The sequence below is a fragment of the Phallusia mammillata genome, chromosome 4 (genome assembly GCF_965637545.1).
Source record: "Phallusia mammillata chromosome 4, kaPhaMamm4.hap1.1, whole genome shotgun sequence".
NCBI classification, from domain to species: Eukaryota; Metazoa; Chordata; class Ascidiacea; order Phlebobranchia; family Ascidiidae; genus Phallusia; species Phallusia mammillata.
The window spans coordinates 4,729,882-4,744,808 of NC_137255.1; the positions used below are offsets into that span (position 1 = coordinate 4,729,882).

Sequence of the window (14,927 nt, forward strand, 5' to 3'; positions counted from 1 at the left end):
GCGAGGTGCAGAATCCTAAGCATGCCTAAACCTGATATTAATAGACTGAAACCATAACCCATTTATCCAGCATAACCTTTACTTAATCAACGTCTGATCGTTGCTTCAAAAATTGAGACCAGCCACAACTACTAAAGGAATAAATGCCTTTCTGAATCAGTGATCCTTGTGTCAAGTTGCGCATGGTCACGAAAAAAGACATAGAATATGCTAAGCATTGGCATGTTACCAATTACATGAACATAAAAAACAGAGTTTGATTACCTGCGATCTAACATTTATTACAACCATAACAGGTTTTGCAGGTCATAGACAATGTCAATAAAGTTTGATACTTCAAATTTAGTGCAGTTTGCAAAGCGTTGCCGAAACATCAGTTTCAAAATTTTTTAAACATTGACTCTTCTTTTAAACGCTTGTTTATTACTATTGGAGAATAGATAAGCCTATAAGAAAAAATTACGGCTTTGAGATATAGACTCCTTATTGTCACCCAGCAGTAACCAACAAGTTGTGTTCTACTTGAAGTTGTACCCAAAATGACAGCATAAACAAGAGGAAAATGCGTGCATCAATATACAAACACCATACGTTTATAAAGAATGTTCTAAAAGAGCCATATGACTGAAAATATCTTATGATTTAGATATCGAACGAATGGAAATATAAATTCTTTAAACAATTATTGTGATGAGTTTTGTGTAAACATTGTGCACAATGATATAATGAAGAGGATTTCTTAAAAATGTTTTTTTGCAACAGTAAAATATGCAATGTGGGTAACATTCCAAATTAACACTGTTTATCCAGATCATTTTCCCAACAAATGATAGATCGAGATCACAAGTTCCTGTTTAATACATTAACCTGGCTTTTTTCTAATAAACAATAATAAACAGTTTGCAATTTAGTAAGCCATTATAATTAACTTAATGTGTAGCAGCACCAAAACGTTATGAAAAGCGAAATAGTGAAGGGTATAATTTAATAGATTGACCATGGCTAAATGCTGTGTATTAAACACCATGTTATAAAACATTATGCAACAATGCGATAACTTCTGCTAATTTGCAAACAACTGGCATTTAGCATACAAAACAAGATTCTGTAATTAAAGTTTCTTTTGCACGGCTGCAGTTTTGCGGAACTATTTCTAGATTACTTTCTCCTTCTCCCATTACAGGGAAATCCCCACAAACAAAAGAAAAGTTTTGCAATAGAAATCATTTTTATAACTTGTAAGTTGGGTAGAGCTACCACTGATCTAGAAAAAAGCCTGGATAGCGCAACCAGGCGTTACGATAAGGGGATTTTTGAAGCCTGTGTGGAGGTTTTGCCGCCATATTGGAAGGATCACCTGGTACACTGGGCAAAGCAGGAACACAGTGTTATGCATTCCGTTGCAGCAAAAAACGCTAATAAGGTAGAAGTAGAAGTGACGGCAAAGGCAGTGATGATGGAGAGAGCTGTACAAAGCCCAGATATTCCCGTACATTTCATAAGTGGGATATATTTTTGTCATTTTGTTGAGGTTATAGTGATGGCAACTGAGGCTGATTTTAGTTGTATTGACTTGGAATATTAGTGTTTGTTATATAACTACAGATCTTTAACACATAAAATAATTGTACAAGACAAGCAGACCTTCTTCAGGGTGTAGTAGTTTTTTTTAACGATTTATCCAAGTGATGTATACATTTTGTCAAATCCTGTGGTGTAGTGGTTTATCACATTTGCTTTATGGCAAAGGACCCTGGTTCGATTCCAGGTGGGATTAATAAGTATACAATCACTTGGTTATGTGGTTTATTGATCTAAGTGGTAAGTTAATCTCAAACCCATTGTGCACATGAACTTCAATTTTTTCATTACTATTTTACACACATTTTTATTACAGGTTTAATACATTTGCTCCTAGCATTGCATCTTAGTCCGACCGTCGAAAGGCCGGATAAATAACATTGGTAGGCAAACCTGAAATCCAAGCAAACACTCTCTGGTTTGCTCGGACCATTTTTAAGACAAATATATGAACCATACTAGCCAAATTATCACTCTAAGAGATGATGCTGTTTCCCCATGAATCAAGACTTAACCAATACAGCAGGTGATAATTAAATTGTATTAATTGAAATAATGAAAGTAATACATGAAAGAATGAGAACATATTTAAGCAACAACTGAAATTGAAACAGGTTAAATGGCACCAATAAAAGGAAGGTTAATACTGCCGGACAGTAAGTTCCTCAGGTTAACAGAAAAATAATGAATTTCCAAAATCTATTAGCTCATGGCTTTAAATGACCCCTACACGTTTCTAATAAGGCATCATGGGAATCATTTCTAGATAGTGCTTATATATTGTTGGTCTAATTGCATTAATCAAGAAGAAAAACTGGCTTCAATGAATTTTTGACTTGCATTAAAATTACTGAAGGCATATTTCAAGATTTAGTACACGAAAATGACTCACCCTTAAAAATATTTGCCAATGTACAAATTCATACAAGTACATTCTAAATTCCATTCAGAGCTGTTTTAAAAATATTTTATTCTATTGTGGGCTTTAACAACAACCCAGCTATTTAAAGCAGCATGCAAGCGCCTTTTATAGAGAAGCATCATCACAGAAAAAAAATCAAGATTCTACGAACATTTTAAATGTATCAAGTAATACAAGCAGGATCAAAAATAAGAAAATTTCACATTTTGCAACAAATAGAAAGTATGATTTAGAAGACTGGGATCCACTCCAAAATGATCAAGATTATGCAGATGTTCCAGCAATACAAACATTGTCGGTCAATAAAACAACAGCACTTTCATGCATTGGAGGATATGTGACTATGCTTGTCACTACAGATGGCAAATTACCAAAAGGCAAAGGAATCCCTTAAACAAAAGCATTGTCAGTGTTGATGGATGTTCCTCATTCCAAAGTGTTGACCATTCATTTGGATGCCCTGTTGGACAATCATAAACTTAAACTAATGAAAATGATATTTAAATTCCACACAAAAGTTCGACTTCGCCATCTTTTGCAAAAAAACTCTGGAGACGACATCAGAAAAAGCAAAATAGTTTTTTTGATCTTCAAAGTTAAGGTTTAAAACTTGCAATAAAAGATTTTTGGGGGGTTCATTGCATGTTGCATCTTGGCCAAATTGTCTCTTTTTAGATAAAATAAAAATTAACAATTGTATAAATATATATCTTTGCTGCTAAATGCCTCCGTAGGTGAAATAGCTAAAATATAAATCCGACGACGTCAGCAATTTCTCTCAACAGAACCGCGTAATATGCGTATATTAGGAGCAATAGATTTAATACGACCTGAAAACAACATAAAAAAATTTACCTTACTGAAAAAACTTTGCACTAACACTGAATTTAGTCACAATAACGCTCTGATGGCTGCCACCGCCTAACGCAGGTTATCCTTCCAATATGGCCGCCGTACCCTCCATGTAGGTAGAACTACTAACACTGAGCTTGGGCTGGCCCCCGCTCTGGGAATTTCTGGTAGGTGGCGCTAAGGAGCATAGGCGTTTATGGTGCTGACTCAGCAATTATTCTTACCATAAACCCAAACTGCTGTAACAGCACCATAAACGCCTATGCTCCTTAGCGCCACCTACCAGAAATTCCCAGAGCGGGGGCCAGCCCAAGCTCAGTGTTAGTAGCTCTACCCTCCAATGTCGGCTTCACTTTTCCGCTTGGATGCGCTATCCAGGCTTTTTTCTAGATCAGTGAGAGCTACTAACACTGAGCTTCACCTTTGGCCCGACCTGGGAACTTCTGGTAGGTGGCGCAAAAGAGCATAGGCGTTTATGGTGCTTTTACAGCAATTTGTCACTTGGAACCATTATTGTATTTCAGTTTAATTGGGTACTCTTACAAGAACTTTTCCTTTCGCAAACACTATCAACAAAATGAAAAAAGTTATTGACTGGAAAAATTCGCTGGGTTTCGTCCAGTGTTGACAAGTTGTAAAAACAGACTATCAATCCTCTGTGATGGTAATCTCTAGTACCTTTAATATTGCTGTCCAAGGCCGGCTTTAAAACAGTTAAAACTTTTCCTACAGAAACACTAAAAATTAAAAAGCCAGTTTGCAACAAAGGTATACATAACAAATTGTTCTTCAATTTACTTCGCTTCGCAAAGCGTAGACCATTTTTTCATTTATTTCTGTTGTGTAACGAAGTACCAACCATTTTTTTATTGATTTGAAAATAAGTCTACGTTCCCATAGGTTTAATGAACTAATAGGTTTGATAAACAAGTTTTCGGCCAGAAGACCATACCAAAAACTTTCCGACCAAGGGCTCTGAAGTACGGCCAGATTAGGCAATCCAACCTGGGAACCCTGTCTTAAAATAAATTTTACCGCTTGCTGCCAAAAGTGCGCTGCACAATCTCTAACAAAATTAATCAACATTGATTAATCGTGAAATTAAAAAGCACCTTTAAGAAACTTTGCTACAGGTTCCCAATTACTGTACTTTTTAAAGGCTGCTTGAGGTCAAAACGACCAATAAAGATATAAGTAAGACCATAAGTCAGGACCCCATGCAATTGTTAATTGCCTCTCTTTAATTTGCGTGGTGACCACAGCGACGCAACAAGTTAACGAAAAAACAACAACAATGAAACATGAAATAATAGACGATTGTACAACAATACAAAAAGTAAATCAAACACTTTTAATTAGTATAATAAAATAATGTTTTAACTTTACTTTGGCTGTAAATGTTTCAGAAGTAATTGCTTTTTCGCAACACTTTTTATGGGGAACCAAACACTATTTACGACAAAGAAGGGTCCTATACAACAACTAATAAGATAGTTAGGGCTAGAAAAAACAAACATGTACCTGTTTGGAAATGATTTAAACTGTTCTAGAGTTCAAGCAGTAAAAATAAAATACAGTAAAACAGTTACAGAAGAGAAAATAAACTTGCAGACAATATGTTTAAAACTAAAATCATTACATAAGTAGTCTTTGGCATGATTCCACAGTCAGGAACACATTCAATAAGGTAACATGATTTAAAATTGATAAAAAATTATGTTACTGATGACCATGCAAGTTTCACAATACTGTAAGAACAGTCATCTAGTAAACAAACGATAAAAAAGTATCTTATTACCACAAATTTCAACATTCCTGATTTGTTATTCTTCAAATGGCAACAACAGTTGCACCATGCATCGGTTTCTCAGTTTCAAAAGCAAATGACCAAGTATTTATAGTTGGATTATAAACTTCAACCGACTTTAAAGGCTTACCATTGTACCTTTACATAAAGAATAAGTTTAGTTTGGATCCAAATAAACCTTTAAACATGACTACAGTAACAGCAAGCAACTTTATGAAACCCACCCTCCAAAAACATAGATTTTGTTGTCTAACACACAAGCAGATAGCAGGTAGCGGGCTGTTAGAAGTGGTGCAACATATTCCCACTTATTTGCCTCTGGTAGAAACCGTTCAACAGTTGACAAGGTGCTTCCGTTTTCACCTTCCAAACCTCCTGTACCAACATTACATTCTGTTACTTTTCACAAAAACAGTTTTATAGTTTTTATAACAAGTTTTAACTTCAAGATTTTTCACACAATAACAGATATTGTTTTTTTTTTAAATAATAATAAAATATTGATTAGTACTTTTGGCTTTATTATGTACCATTTCACCAGAACTGAAACTTCTCAGCACATTTAATAATTTTCGTTTTGATAAATATTATCATGCAAAATATTTTCAACATAACAGTAAAATGTAAAAACAAAAAGAGAAAACAAGCCAGGTATTAATTACCAATTGCATAAATTTCTCCATCCAGTAATGCAGTGGCAAGGTAACATCTTGCTTCATTGAGTGGTGCAATATCACCCCATTTTTCAGTCCGTACATCATATCTTTCACATAAAGATAATGACTCCTTGCCGTTGTGACCTCCAACGCAGTAAATAAAACCTACCAACCCAACTTTTAGTTCCTTTGTAACAAGTGTGCACACAGTTTGTCAGCATTCATGACAAAGAACATAAATTGTCCCACAAGCTAAATGTTTTACAAAGTATACCCCTTTTCAGACAAAAAGTATATGAAATAAAAAATAACACAAACATAAAAATACAATTAAAAACCAAATTGTTGTTACCATTGCAAGTTTCTGTTCCATGTCCAAACCTTTCATGCATCATGCTATTTATCCCAAACCATTTATTGTTGTAAATGTTGAAGTTTTCACATGATTTAAGTGCATTACCATTATATCCTCCAGTGACAAAGATGAGTTCTACACCAATGTTACAAATACAAGTGATTACAAACACATATTCTGGAATCCCTAATGGGAAATCAATTTTAAGTATTTTTGCTCTTTGTGCCCAGAATATCAAATAAAACTAGAAGGGTGACTTAGCACATATTGCCCTTGCATATACACTATAACCTATTTTAAAACATAAATATATTTCCTTTGCTTATTTTGTATTGGGTCCCATATTAGCCATCATCATTTATAACTTTAGTCGTTTCTGCAGGCAAAAACTCATGGGTCCCCACACATGCAAAGTTGAAAATAATGCAATTCAAGAGATAACCGAAGTCGAGTGTTGTAAGGTAAAACACAGCGATGAGGAAGTCGGGTGTTGTAAGGTAAAACACAGCGACCGGCACTGGGCTTAAATAATAATACTATGTAGAATACAAACTATAAAATTAGATTCACCCCAGATATTGTTTGAAGTATGTCCTATTTAACGTTTTAAAAAACTCACCCATTTTAGGAGGCTAGCGGGGTAAATACTGGGGTTATCAACAAAAACAAAGTGGGATGCACATCTACATAACTATATCTACCATCTGTGTAAACTTCAGCCAAATCCATCAAACATTTGATGGAAAAACGAGTCGGACAAACTTCAGGGTAAAATACCCATTTTAGGGGGCTAGCGAGGTAAATACTGGTGTTATCAACAAAAACAAAGTAGGATGCACATCTACATAACTATATCTACCATCTGTGTAAACTTCAGCCAAATCCATTAAACATTTGATGAAAAAACTAGTCGGACAAACTTTGGGTAAAAACACCCATTTTAGGGGCCTAGCGAGGTAAATACTGGGGTTATCAACAAAAACAAAGTGGGATTCACATCTACATAACTATATCTACGATCTGTGTAAAATTCAGCCAAATCCATCAAACATTTGATGGAAAAATGAGCCGGACAAACTTCAGGCGTAAAATACCCATTTTAGGGGGCTAGCGGGGTAAATACTGGGGTTATCAGCAAAAACAAAGTGGGATGCACATCTACATAACTATATCTACCATCTGTGTAAATTTCAGCCAAATCCATCAAACATTTGATGGAAAAACGAGTCAGACAAACTTTGGGTAAAAACACCCATTTTAGGAGCCTAGCGGGGTAAATACTGGGGTTATCAACAAAAACAAAGTGGGATGCACATCTACATAACTATATCTACCATCTGTGTAAACTTCAGCCAAATCCATCAAACATTTGATGGAAAAATGAGTCGGACAAACTTCAGGGGTAAAATACCCATTTTAGGGGGCTAGCGGGGTAAATACTGGGGTTATCAACAAAAACAAAGTGGGATGCACATCTACATAACTATATCTACAATCTGTGCAAATTTCAGCCAAATCCATCAAACATTTGATGGAAAAACGAGTCAGACAAACTTTGGGTAAAAACACCCATTTTAGGAGCCTAGCAGGGTAAATACTGGGGTTATCAACAAAAACAAAGTGGGATGCACATCTACATAACTATATCTACCATCTGTGTAAACTTCCGCCAAATTCATCAAACATTTGATGGAAAAACGAGTTGGACAAACTTCGGGGGAAAAATACCCATTTTAAGGGGCTAGCGGGGTAGATACTGGGGTTATCAACAAAAACAAAGTGGGATGCACATCTACATAACTCTATCTACAATCTGTGCAAGTTTCAGCCAAATCCATCAAGCATTTGATGGAAAAACGAGTCGGACAAACTTAAAAAGGAAGAAAAAAAAAAAGAAAAAAAAAGAAAAAACAAGAAAAAACAAAGAAACATTTCGAGTAAAATCAATATGTGTTTCCTTCAGGGAAGCGGTCTCATAATTTGGTAGTCAGTAATTCAAATTGTTAAATTGTAAATTGCTTCTGACTTACTATTGTGTTTTAGCTTGGATCTAAGTGCACCAGATAGGCTGGAAAGACCTACTGTAGGAATAGCATTATACACCAAAATATCATTAGTGATTTTTGCAAAACTTTTGTATTTTGTAATTGTTTCCTATAATTTGTCAATATAATTTGCCATTTGCAAACAAAAATGTGTATGTTTCACATGTGCGAATGCAAGTAAATATATAAACTAAAACTGGTGTGAATATTTACAAACATGAAAAGAAAAAAGAAAAAAAAATTTAATAAGAAAAATAACATGTATAAGTTACTTGATTTGCACAGAAAACTATTCAAAATAAAAAATACAGGGGAAGGTGTGCAACAAAATGTAATTGGGACAAAAAAACTGTTTGTATGTAAGGGACAGAAAAATAAAATTTGAAAAAATATTAACGCACATTTTGGCACCTGAACATTTTCAAAAAAGGTGCGTATTAGTTGACCTGCACATTGTTAAAAAAGAAGTGCACATTTTGGCGCACACTGCGCAAATATCTACCATAAGCCCTGTTGCGTAAAAAGGTAGTAAAAGTTACAAGCCATGAATTCGCAACAAAATGAACATTATTGAAAATATACACCAACAATTTTCAAAAGTGATAATACATGCCTTCAAAATATGCTGATCCACAATACCCACGAGCTTCTAAAAGATCTGGAATTGCCTTCCACTTGGTTTGTTTGGTCAAGTTCAACATTTCACTTTGTTGAGGATTTTCGCAACTTTGATCATTAGCTCCACCTATCACAAAAACTTCATCCCCAACTTTCACAGAAGTTGCCCCAAATCGACCGGTCTTCAGGTTCTAAAATTCAAGTTGGCAAAAAAATGAATGAGATCCTAAACCAGGGGTGCACAACCATTTCGCTATGACGGCCGCATCCCATATACATTTTTCAGGCACCAAGTTTTGTTTTGGTTTGTAAAATACCGAAGTAAATATAGGTTTATCTCATATATATACTGTCCAATGCTGGCTTAAGGCCAAGATTAATTTCTAACTTGATACACAGATTAAGGTAAACAACCTAGCAATCAGTCTTTATTGTATATGACGTCACAATCTATATTGTGACACATAATGCAGTGCCATTTTTTGCACACAATAGGTGAACAAAAAGTCTGACGCATGGTCCTCCTAGGCTGATAATACTCTTTTTAGTCACACAAAATCTGTTTGGAGCAGCTTTAAAATTTCAACATATAATGTGTAAAGTATTACTTTTGTGATGACCACCAGTACATATGTTGTGGCATACATATTCACGGCCGCATAAAGCAGGTTGTGCACCCCTGCCCTAAACAATACAAGACCCTGCTTTATGTTAAATTTTGGTGCAGAGCATCCAAATGGTCTTTAATACCCAAGCAGACATTCCTAAATGTAAATTAACCCACTTTTGGTCCATGAAGTTTCATATTACTTTTTTGTATTCACTATCTTAATACTAGAATAGTGGTTTTCCCATTATATTGCCAGTTTATATATACTTCATCATATTTAATGATGCATCACATAAATCATTTATTATATTTATAATAGATACATATTTGGCACCTACATTTCATTGGGTCCCTATCTTTTTCCTGGCACTTGATAACAACATGAAATTAGTTGTTGCTGATTTATAAAAATCTTCTACACAAACTTTTCCTGTTTCTGCAAGCATAATCTAATGGGTGTGCATATGCGATTCGGTAACAGTAAAATAGGGCACAATCATTGTTAAACTGGAATAGTTTGTCTAAGAAATTTTTAGAAATCAACGACAACTATTTTTATCAAATGTTATATGCCGTATTTTATGAACCATAAAGCGCACCAGATTATAAGGCGCACTGTCAATAAATTGCTTTGATTAGTATTTTGTTCATACATAAGGCGCACCGGACTATAGAACGCAACGTATTTTAAGGAGTATGGGTTACCGTATAAAGCTCATTAAAGTCCCGTATAAAGCTCATAAAGCTCTGAATATCACAGTTGCTAGTTGCCTTTACCGCAGTTTATTGTGTAAGACGGTGGTTTATTTATATAATAATAGTATCGGTACTGGTTTTGAGTGTAGCCTAGGCAATTAAGCACTACTTTATAAGGATTTAAATTGCACCTTATGGTCTGTAAAATACGGTTGGTGCAACATTTTTTCCCGTGACTGGGGTCAATGCAAAGCTACAGGCAACAGACGTTAGCGTCGATTTTTCACGGTTTCATTTCCGTAAGCAATCATTGTCTCGGGGCGTGCGAATGTTGTGAGACAAAGATATGGCGCCAATCACGGCAGGAGGGGCCTGTCATTATGACGCAAAACTGTGTGATACCACAATTGCATAACTATGTTTTTAAATGATCTACAAACATATCTTAATTGCACAGTGCAAAAAGATTGCCTGATAGCACGTCCAGTTATGCGTGAGGCCAAGATATTGCTTTTCAGTGGGCAGGTTTGTGCTTTTCGCGCCCAATTGGGCTTTTTTCGACATGGAGTTGCACATTGTTTTCAGGAGATGGAAAATTGATGACCCCAACTATTTAACCTTTTAACAAAGTTTTAACATTTTTTTCCTTAAAAGCCCTTTGTTTATTGACATATGATTTTTAATCCACACAAAGCGTTCCCTGGTGCAGTTAAGTTTCTACATACCAACAATATGATTGCTTAGCTGGGCATTTATGTCTAAAACCTGTTTTGAAATAGTTTCATTAAAAAAACTTTTGTTTACCAAATTCTGGCAATACAAACAACACATATATTATACATATGTCTAAAAAAACTACAATTCTTACTGTTACAGTTTAGATTTAGAAATGCAAAATAAGCAGATACAGAAAATAATCTACAAGCAGAAAAAATGTAAACCTATATTTTGCACATAAATAAATACTTACATTGTTAGTTTACAATCCCTGGAGTTAAAACTAAAAACTAAACACCAATACTGAAAAGAGTATCCCCTTAAGTAAATTCAATAGTGGCTATTGCACCTCTCATCTATCTCAGTTACTAACCTCACTGCGTACTTGAGCCAAAAATTTAACACTTAATTGGGTGAGGTCAAGTTTTAAAAACAATTCTACAAACAGCTTTTCTCGTTCAAGAGGGTTATGATTAACCCACTTTAAAATTCCTTTAAAAACAGCTTCCTCACAACTCTAAAAAATACATTTCAGGAGCCATTATTAAAAGAATAATTGTCAGGTATTTAAACACATTTACAGTTTTTCTTTTTTCAAGTAATGTAGACATTTCACTGAACTTAAGTTTTGCAAAATCATCATGCTGCACCACAGTTGACATGTGATCCTCTATACATTGATTTGTTTTGTCTTGGACTTCATAAAGATTGTATCGATGTGCAAATGCCCTCAGCCTTAGGCAGTTTTCAGCAGATACAACTGAACAAATAAACCTGGCACACTTGTTTTTTAACACTAAAAAAGTAATAAAGAAAAAGTGAAAAAAAACTACAAAGCAAGACATATTATTGCAAACAAACATAAGTAAACAAGACTGATAATAAGTTTTTGCAGATAAGTTTGTTGTTTATCAGGTTACCAAATCAAATTGTTTACAATAGAATGCAACTATCCTTTAGGCTAACATAACATTGTAAAAGGCAACCTTCAATTTCAGTGTATTCTACATCATCCAATACATCAAGCATGTTTTCCTCAGTAATCTCGATTTGACCAGAATAAATAAATTCAATCATATTTTCAAGTTGGTCAGGTGGAATCCGTTCAATATTAACAATCCCCTTGTATTTTTCTTTCATCTACGAACAAAAAGGAAAAGTAAGCAACATACTATTAGCCTCTTAATACAGACAGTTTTGTTTAATTTACAGCAATGCAAATAGACGTTTATCCATTTCTGAGCAAAGTTAAAGAAACACCCTTCTAACATCTATAATAGTTGTTTTTTACAAAACCACCATTTTAGTTGTTTATTTTGTTTACAGTGCACAGAAATAAACACAATAATATATAATCTACTGCAAAGTACACATGACCTGAAAATTTAAATGCAACGTTAAATGCCCAGATTCATGTGTTAAACACAAACACAAGTAAGTTACATATAAACCAGGGGCAAGTCCAGACATTTGAAAAAGGGTCCAACATTTTTTGTGGGAATTTCCTTAGTGATGTACTATGACCTCATTTTTTCTGCATAAGATCATTTCTCTTATAAATGTACTATAGCACATGTAAATACCTAAGTCAAATGGTCAGTAGTTGTTTCATTATTGCCTATTTCGTTTTCTCATTTGCATTAAGCAGCAAATTGCTCAGTCAGGCCCAAACTCGAAAGTACAGGCTGGAAACCCTCTTGAACCTGCAACTTTGGCATTTTCCTCACCTCATGGTCACTAGGGGGAGTGGCATCAGCTTCTATTATTACCCGTTTTGCGATTGGCATAAAAAATAATTTGCTTCAGCAAAAGCTTTGTATTTTCCAGGTTTCGGCACTACTATCTAACTTACTCAGTAAAACTGCAGCTGCAAGATAAGCATGACTGTCCCATAATCAAAGTATGATACCTGTAAAGGTCACAAGTGAACTAACATTAGTTACTATAAAAGGCATAAAGTATGACCAGTTTGGCAGGTTACCAATTCCTTGTACCTCAACAACATAGTTTAATTAACATTGATCGCATATTTGTAACAAACAATTACGTGTTTGACAGGTTATAAGCAGTATAACATTAAAAGTTTCTAAAAATTGGTCAAATTTTCATTGTTGCGTCATTATATGCCCTTGTTTTCCAACAAATGATAAAGCACAGCTGGTTCTTCAACTATGCTACACGGTATAACAATTTGTTATTTATTATATTACAGTTCTTTTTATGTAAATGTGTGAATACAAAATTTTATGATGTCATCACTGTTAAACAGTTCCAAATGTGCAGCCCACCACTTGCTTTAAAGTTGTTTTTTTTGCCCTCAAATAGTTTCAGTCGAAAAAAACCTAAACCTCCTCTTGGACAGGCCACTTATATAAGCCTTTACTTCAATTATAAACATCTTTCTGAAGTAATTGGAAACAAGCATCAACACACTCTTGTGAACTTTGAATTGTTTTCCCCCAGACTCTAGCACCAAATCACAAGTGGACTCCTGTGCTGTTCGATCACTGTAACAAGACTTTTATTAATACCAAGCCCTATTGACAGTTTATTGCAATAATGTCCAATGCAAATACATGGTTACAAACATTTACTAAATGGTAAGAAAGATTCAGTTTAAGCCTCTGCATAGATTAAACAAACATATAAACAACAGGCCAAAAACTTCTTAAAACTTACTCATTTAGCAGTTGTCCCAACCAATCTCGATGTTTTAAAACAACATCATCATTGTGTGTTGCTTCCATGTTAAATTTTACCAGTTAATATTAGAATTCATTCAACTTATGAACTATCTTAATTCTTAACAATGATTTACCGTAATGACAAGCCAAAAATCTCTCTTAAAAGTGATAAGACTAACCATGTACATTATTGACACTTTTAACTTGGCTAGTGATGTATGTTAAAGCCTAAATTCGTTTTTACAAAACATAAAAGTAGTAAAGGTCATATCCCTACAGTTTTTGTTGTCTTTTATCTGCATGCACCATGTACATGACTTTTGGAACTTCAAATTTTGCATTACTTTAACATCCAAAATTTACGAAATGTATCAGTTTAATACTTAAAAAAAATAATCTGTTTGCAACAGTTTAAGATGTAGCTAAAAATTCATTAAACTTGTCAAGTGACAATGATTTACTCGCTGGTTTCCAAACCTTTATCTTACAGTTGATGTGAATATCAGTTAAACTGATTTAGTTTAGACAAAAATCACAAATTTATGTCTTCACCAAAACAACATTCTTATTAGTAGGGGAATCCCCACAATCAAATCTTTCATCATCCTTTAAAAATCATAATATGTGGACAAACTTCAAAGCTACAGTAACAATTGTAATTTTGTTAGTTTAAGTGTCGGTAAAAAAATACTCAAGAGAAATAAAACTCAAAAGAAGTCATCTGTTTCAATTTGCTTTTGATGGTCATCACTACAACTAAATGGACCATTTTCATTTTATTTTGTTTTTGTAATGCGAATGTTTTGTGCGAAGTAAACTTACTTACTTACTTACATTGTTCTAATACCATTACATACCATTTCAAGTATTTTAACCCTATGTACCACCGAGAAGCACAACAAAACAGTTAAAGTGGCAAAGATCATGTTGCATGAAATACACCTAGGTTTGATGCCACAAAAAGACTTTTCCTTTGTTCTGTTTTTTTGTGTTGGTGATGGCTGACACAGAGTTACGCCGAGTGTCTATATTGACTCAATGCAATGCGATCTTTCACAGATTCGTATACAAGGACCATAAAACCCTTAACACAAACTAGATTAATACAAGCAAGTTATTGAAAGAGAATTTCTCAAGTATATTTTCCGCAACTGTTATACACTCAAATACTGATGGACATAACATTTTGAAATCGACACAAAATACACTATATAAACAGTAATTAGAGAAACTGGTAAACTATTTTCTCCAGTTGCTTATGGCAATAAAAACAATTCAATAACAGTTGTCAGCATATTCTTAGTTACAGACAGTTAATGTTTCCCTGGAGGTTAAGATGTTGGAAAATAACTGGTCACTACAAAAGTCTAAAAGTCTGGACATC

General features: G+C 34.4%; 1 protein-coding gene across 3 annotated transcripts; it reads right to left on the bottom strand.

The window, feature by feature from the left end:
* Positions 1 to 4,568: 4,568 nt before the first annotated feature.
* On the bottom strand, positions 4,569 to 13,676 carry LOC145222469 (kelch-like protein 8). 3 transcript variants are annotated; one of them, XM_080088606.1, is made up of 10 exons: positions 13,539 to 13,676; positions 13,243 to 13,366; positions 11,846 to 11,999; positions 11,441 to 11,619; positions 11,233 to 11,376; positions 8,832 to 9,027; positions 6,171 to 6,308; positions 5,825 to 5,983; positions 5,387 to 5,537; positions 4,569 to 5,300 (listed from the first exon to the last, which is right to left on the bottom strand). In XM_080088606.1, the coding sequence occupies exons 1-10, from the start codon at positions 13,604 to 13,606 to the stop codon at positions 5,186 to 5,188; spliced, it is 1,428 nt and encodes a 475-aa protein (XP_079944732.1). In that variant the 5' UTR covers positions 13,607 to 13,676; the 3' UTR covers positions 4,569 to 5,185. The 3 variants fall into 3 exon arrangements, with proteins under 3 accessions (XP_079944732.1, XP_079944730.1, XP_079944733.1); XM_080088604.1 differs by having other exon boundaries at positions 11,441 to 11,655; positions 13,539 to 13,675; XM_080088607.1 differs by lacking the exons at positions 13,243 to 13,366; positions 13,539 to 13,676 and adding an exon at positions 12,587 to 12,782 and having other exon boundaries at positions 11,441 to 11,655.
* Positions 13,677 to 14,927: the final 1,251 nt, after the last annotated feature.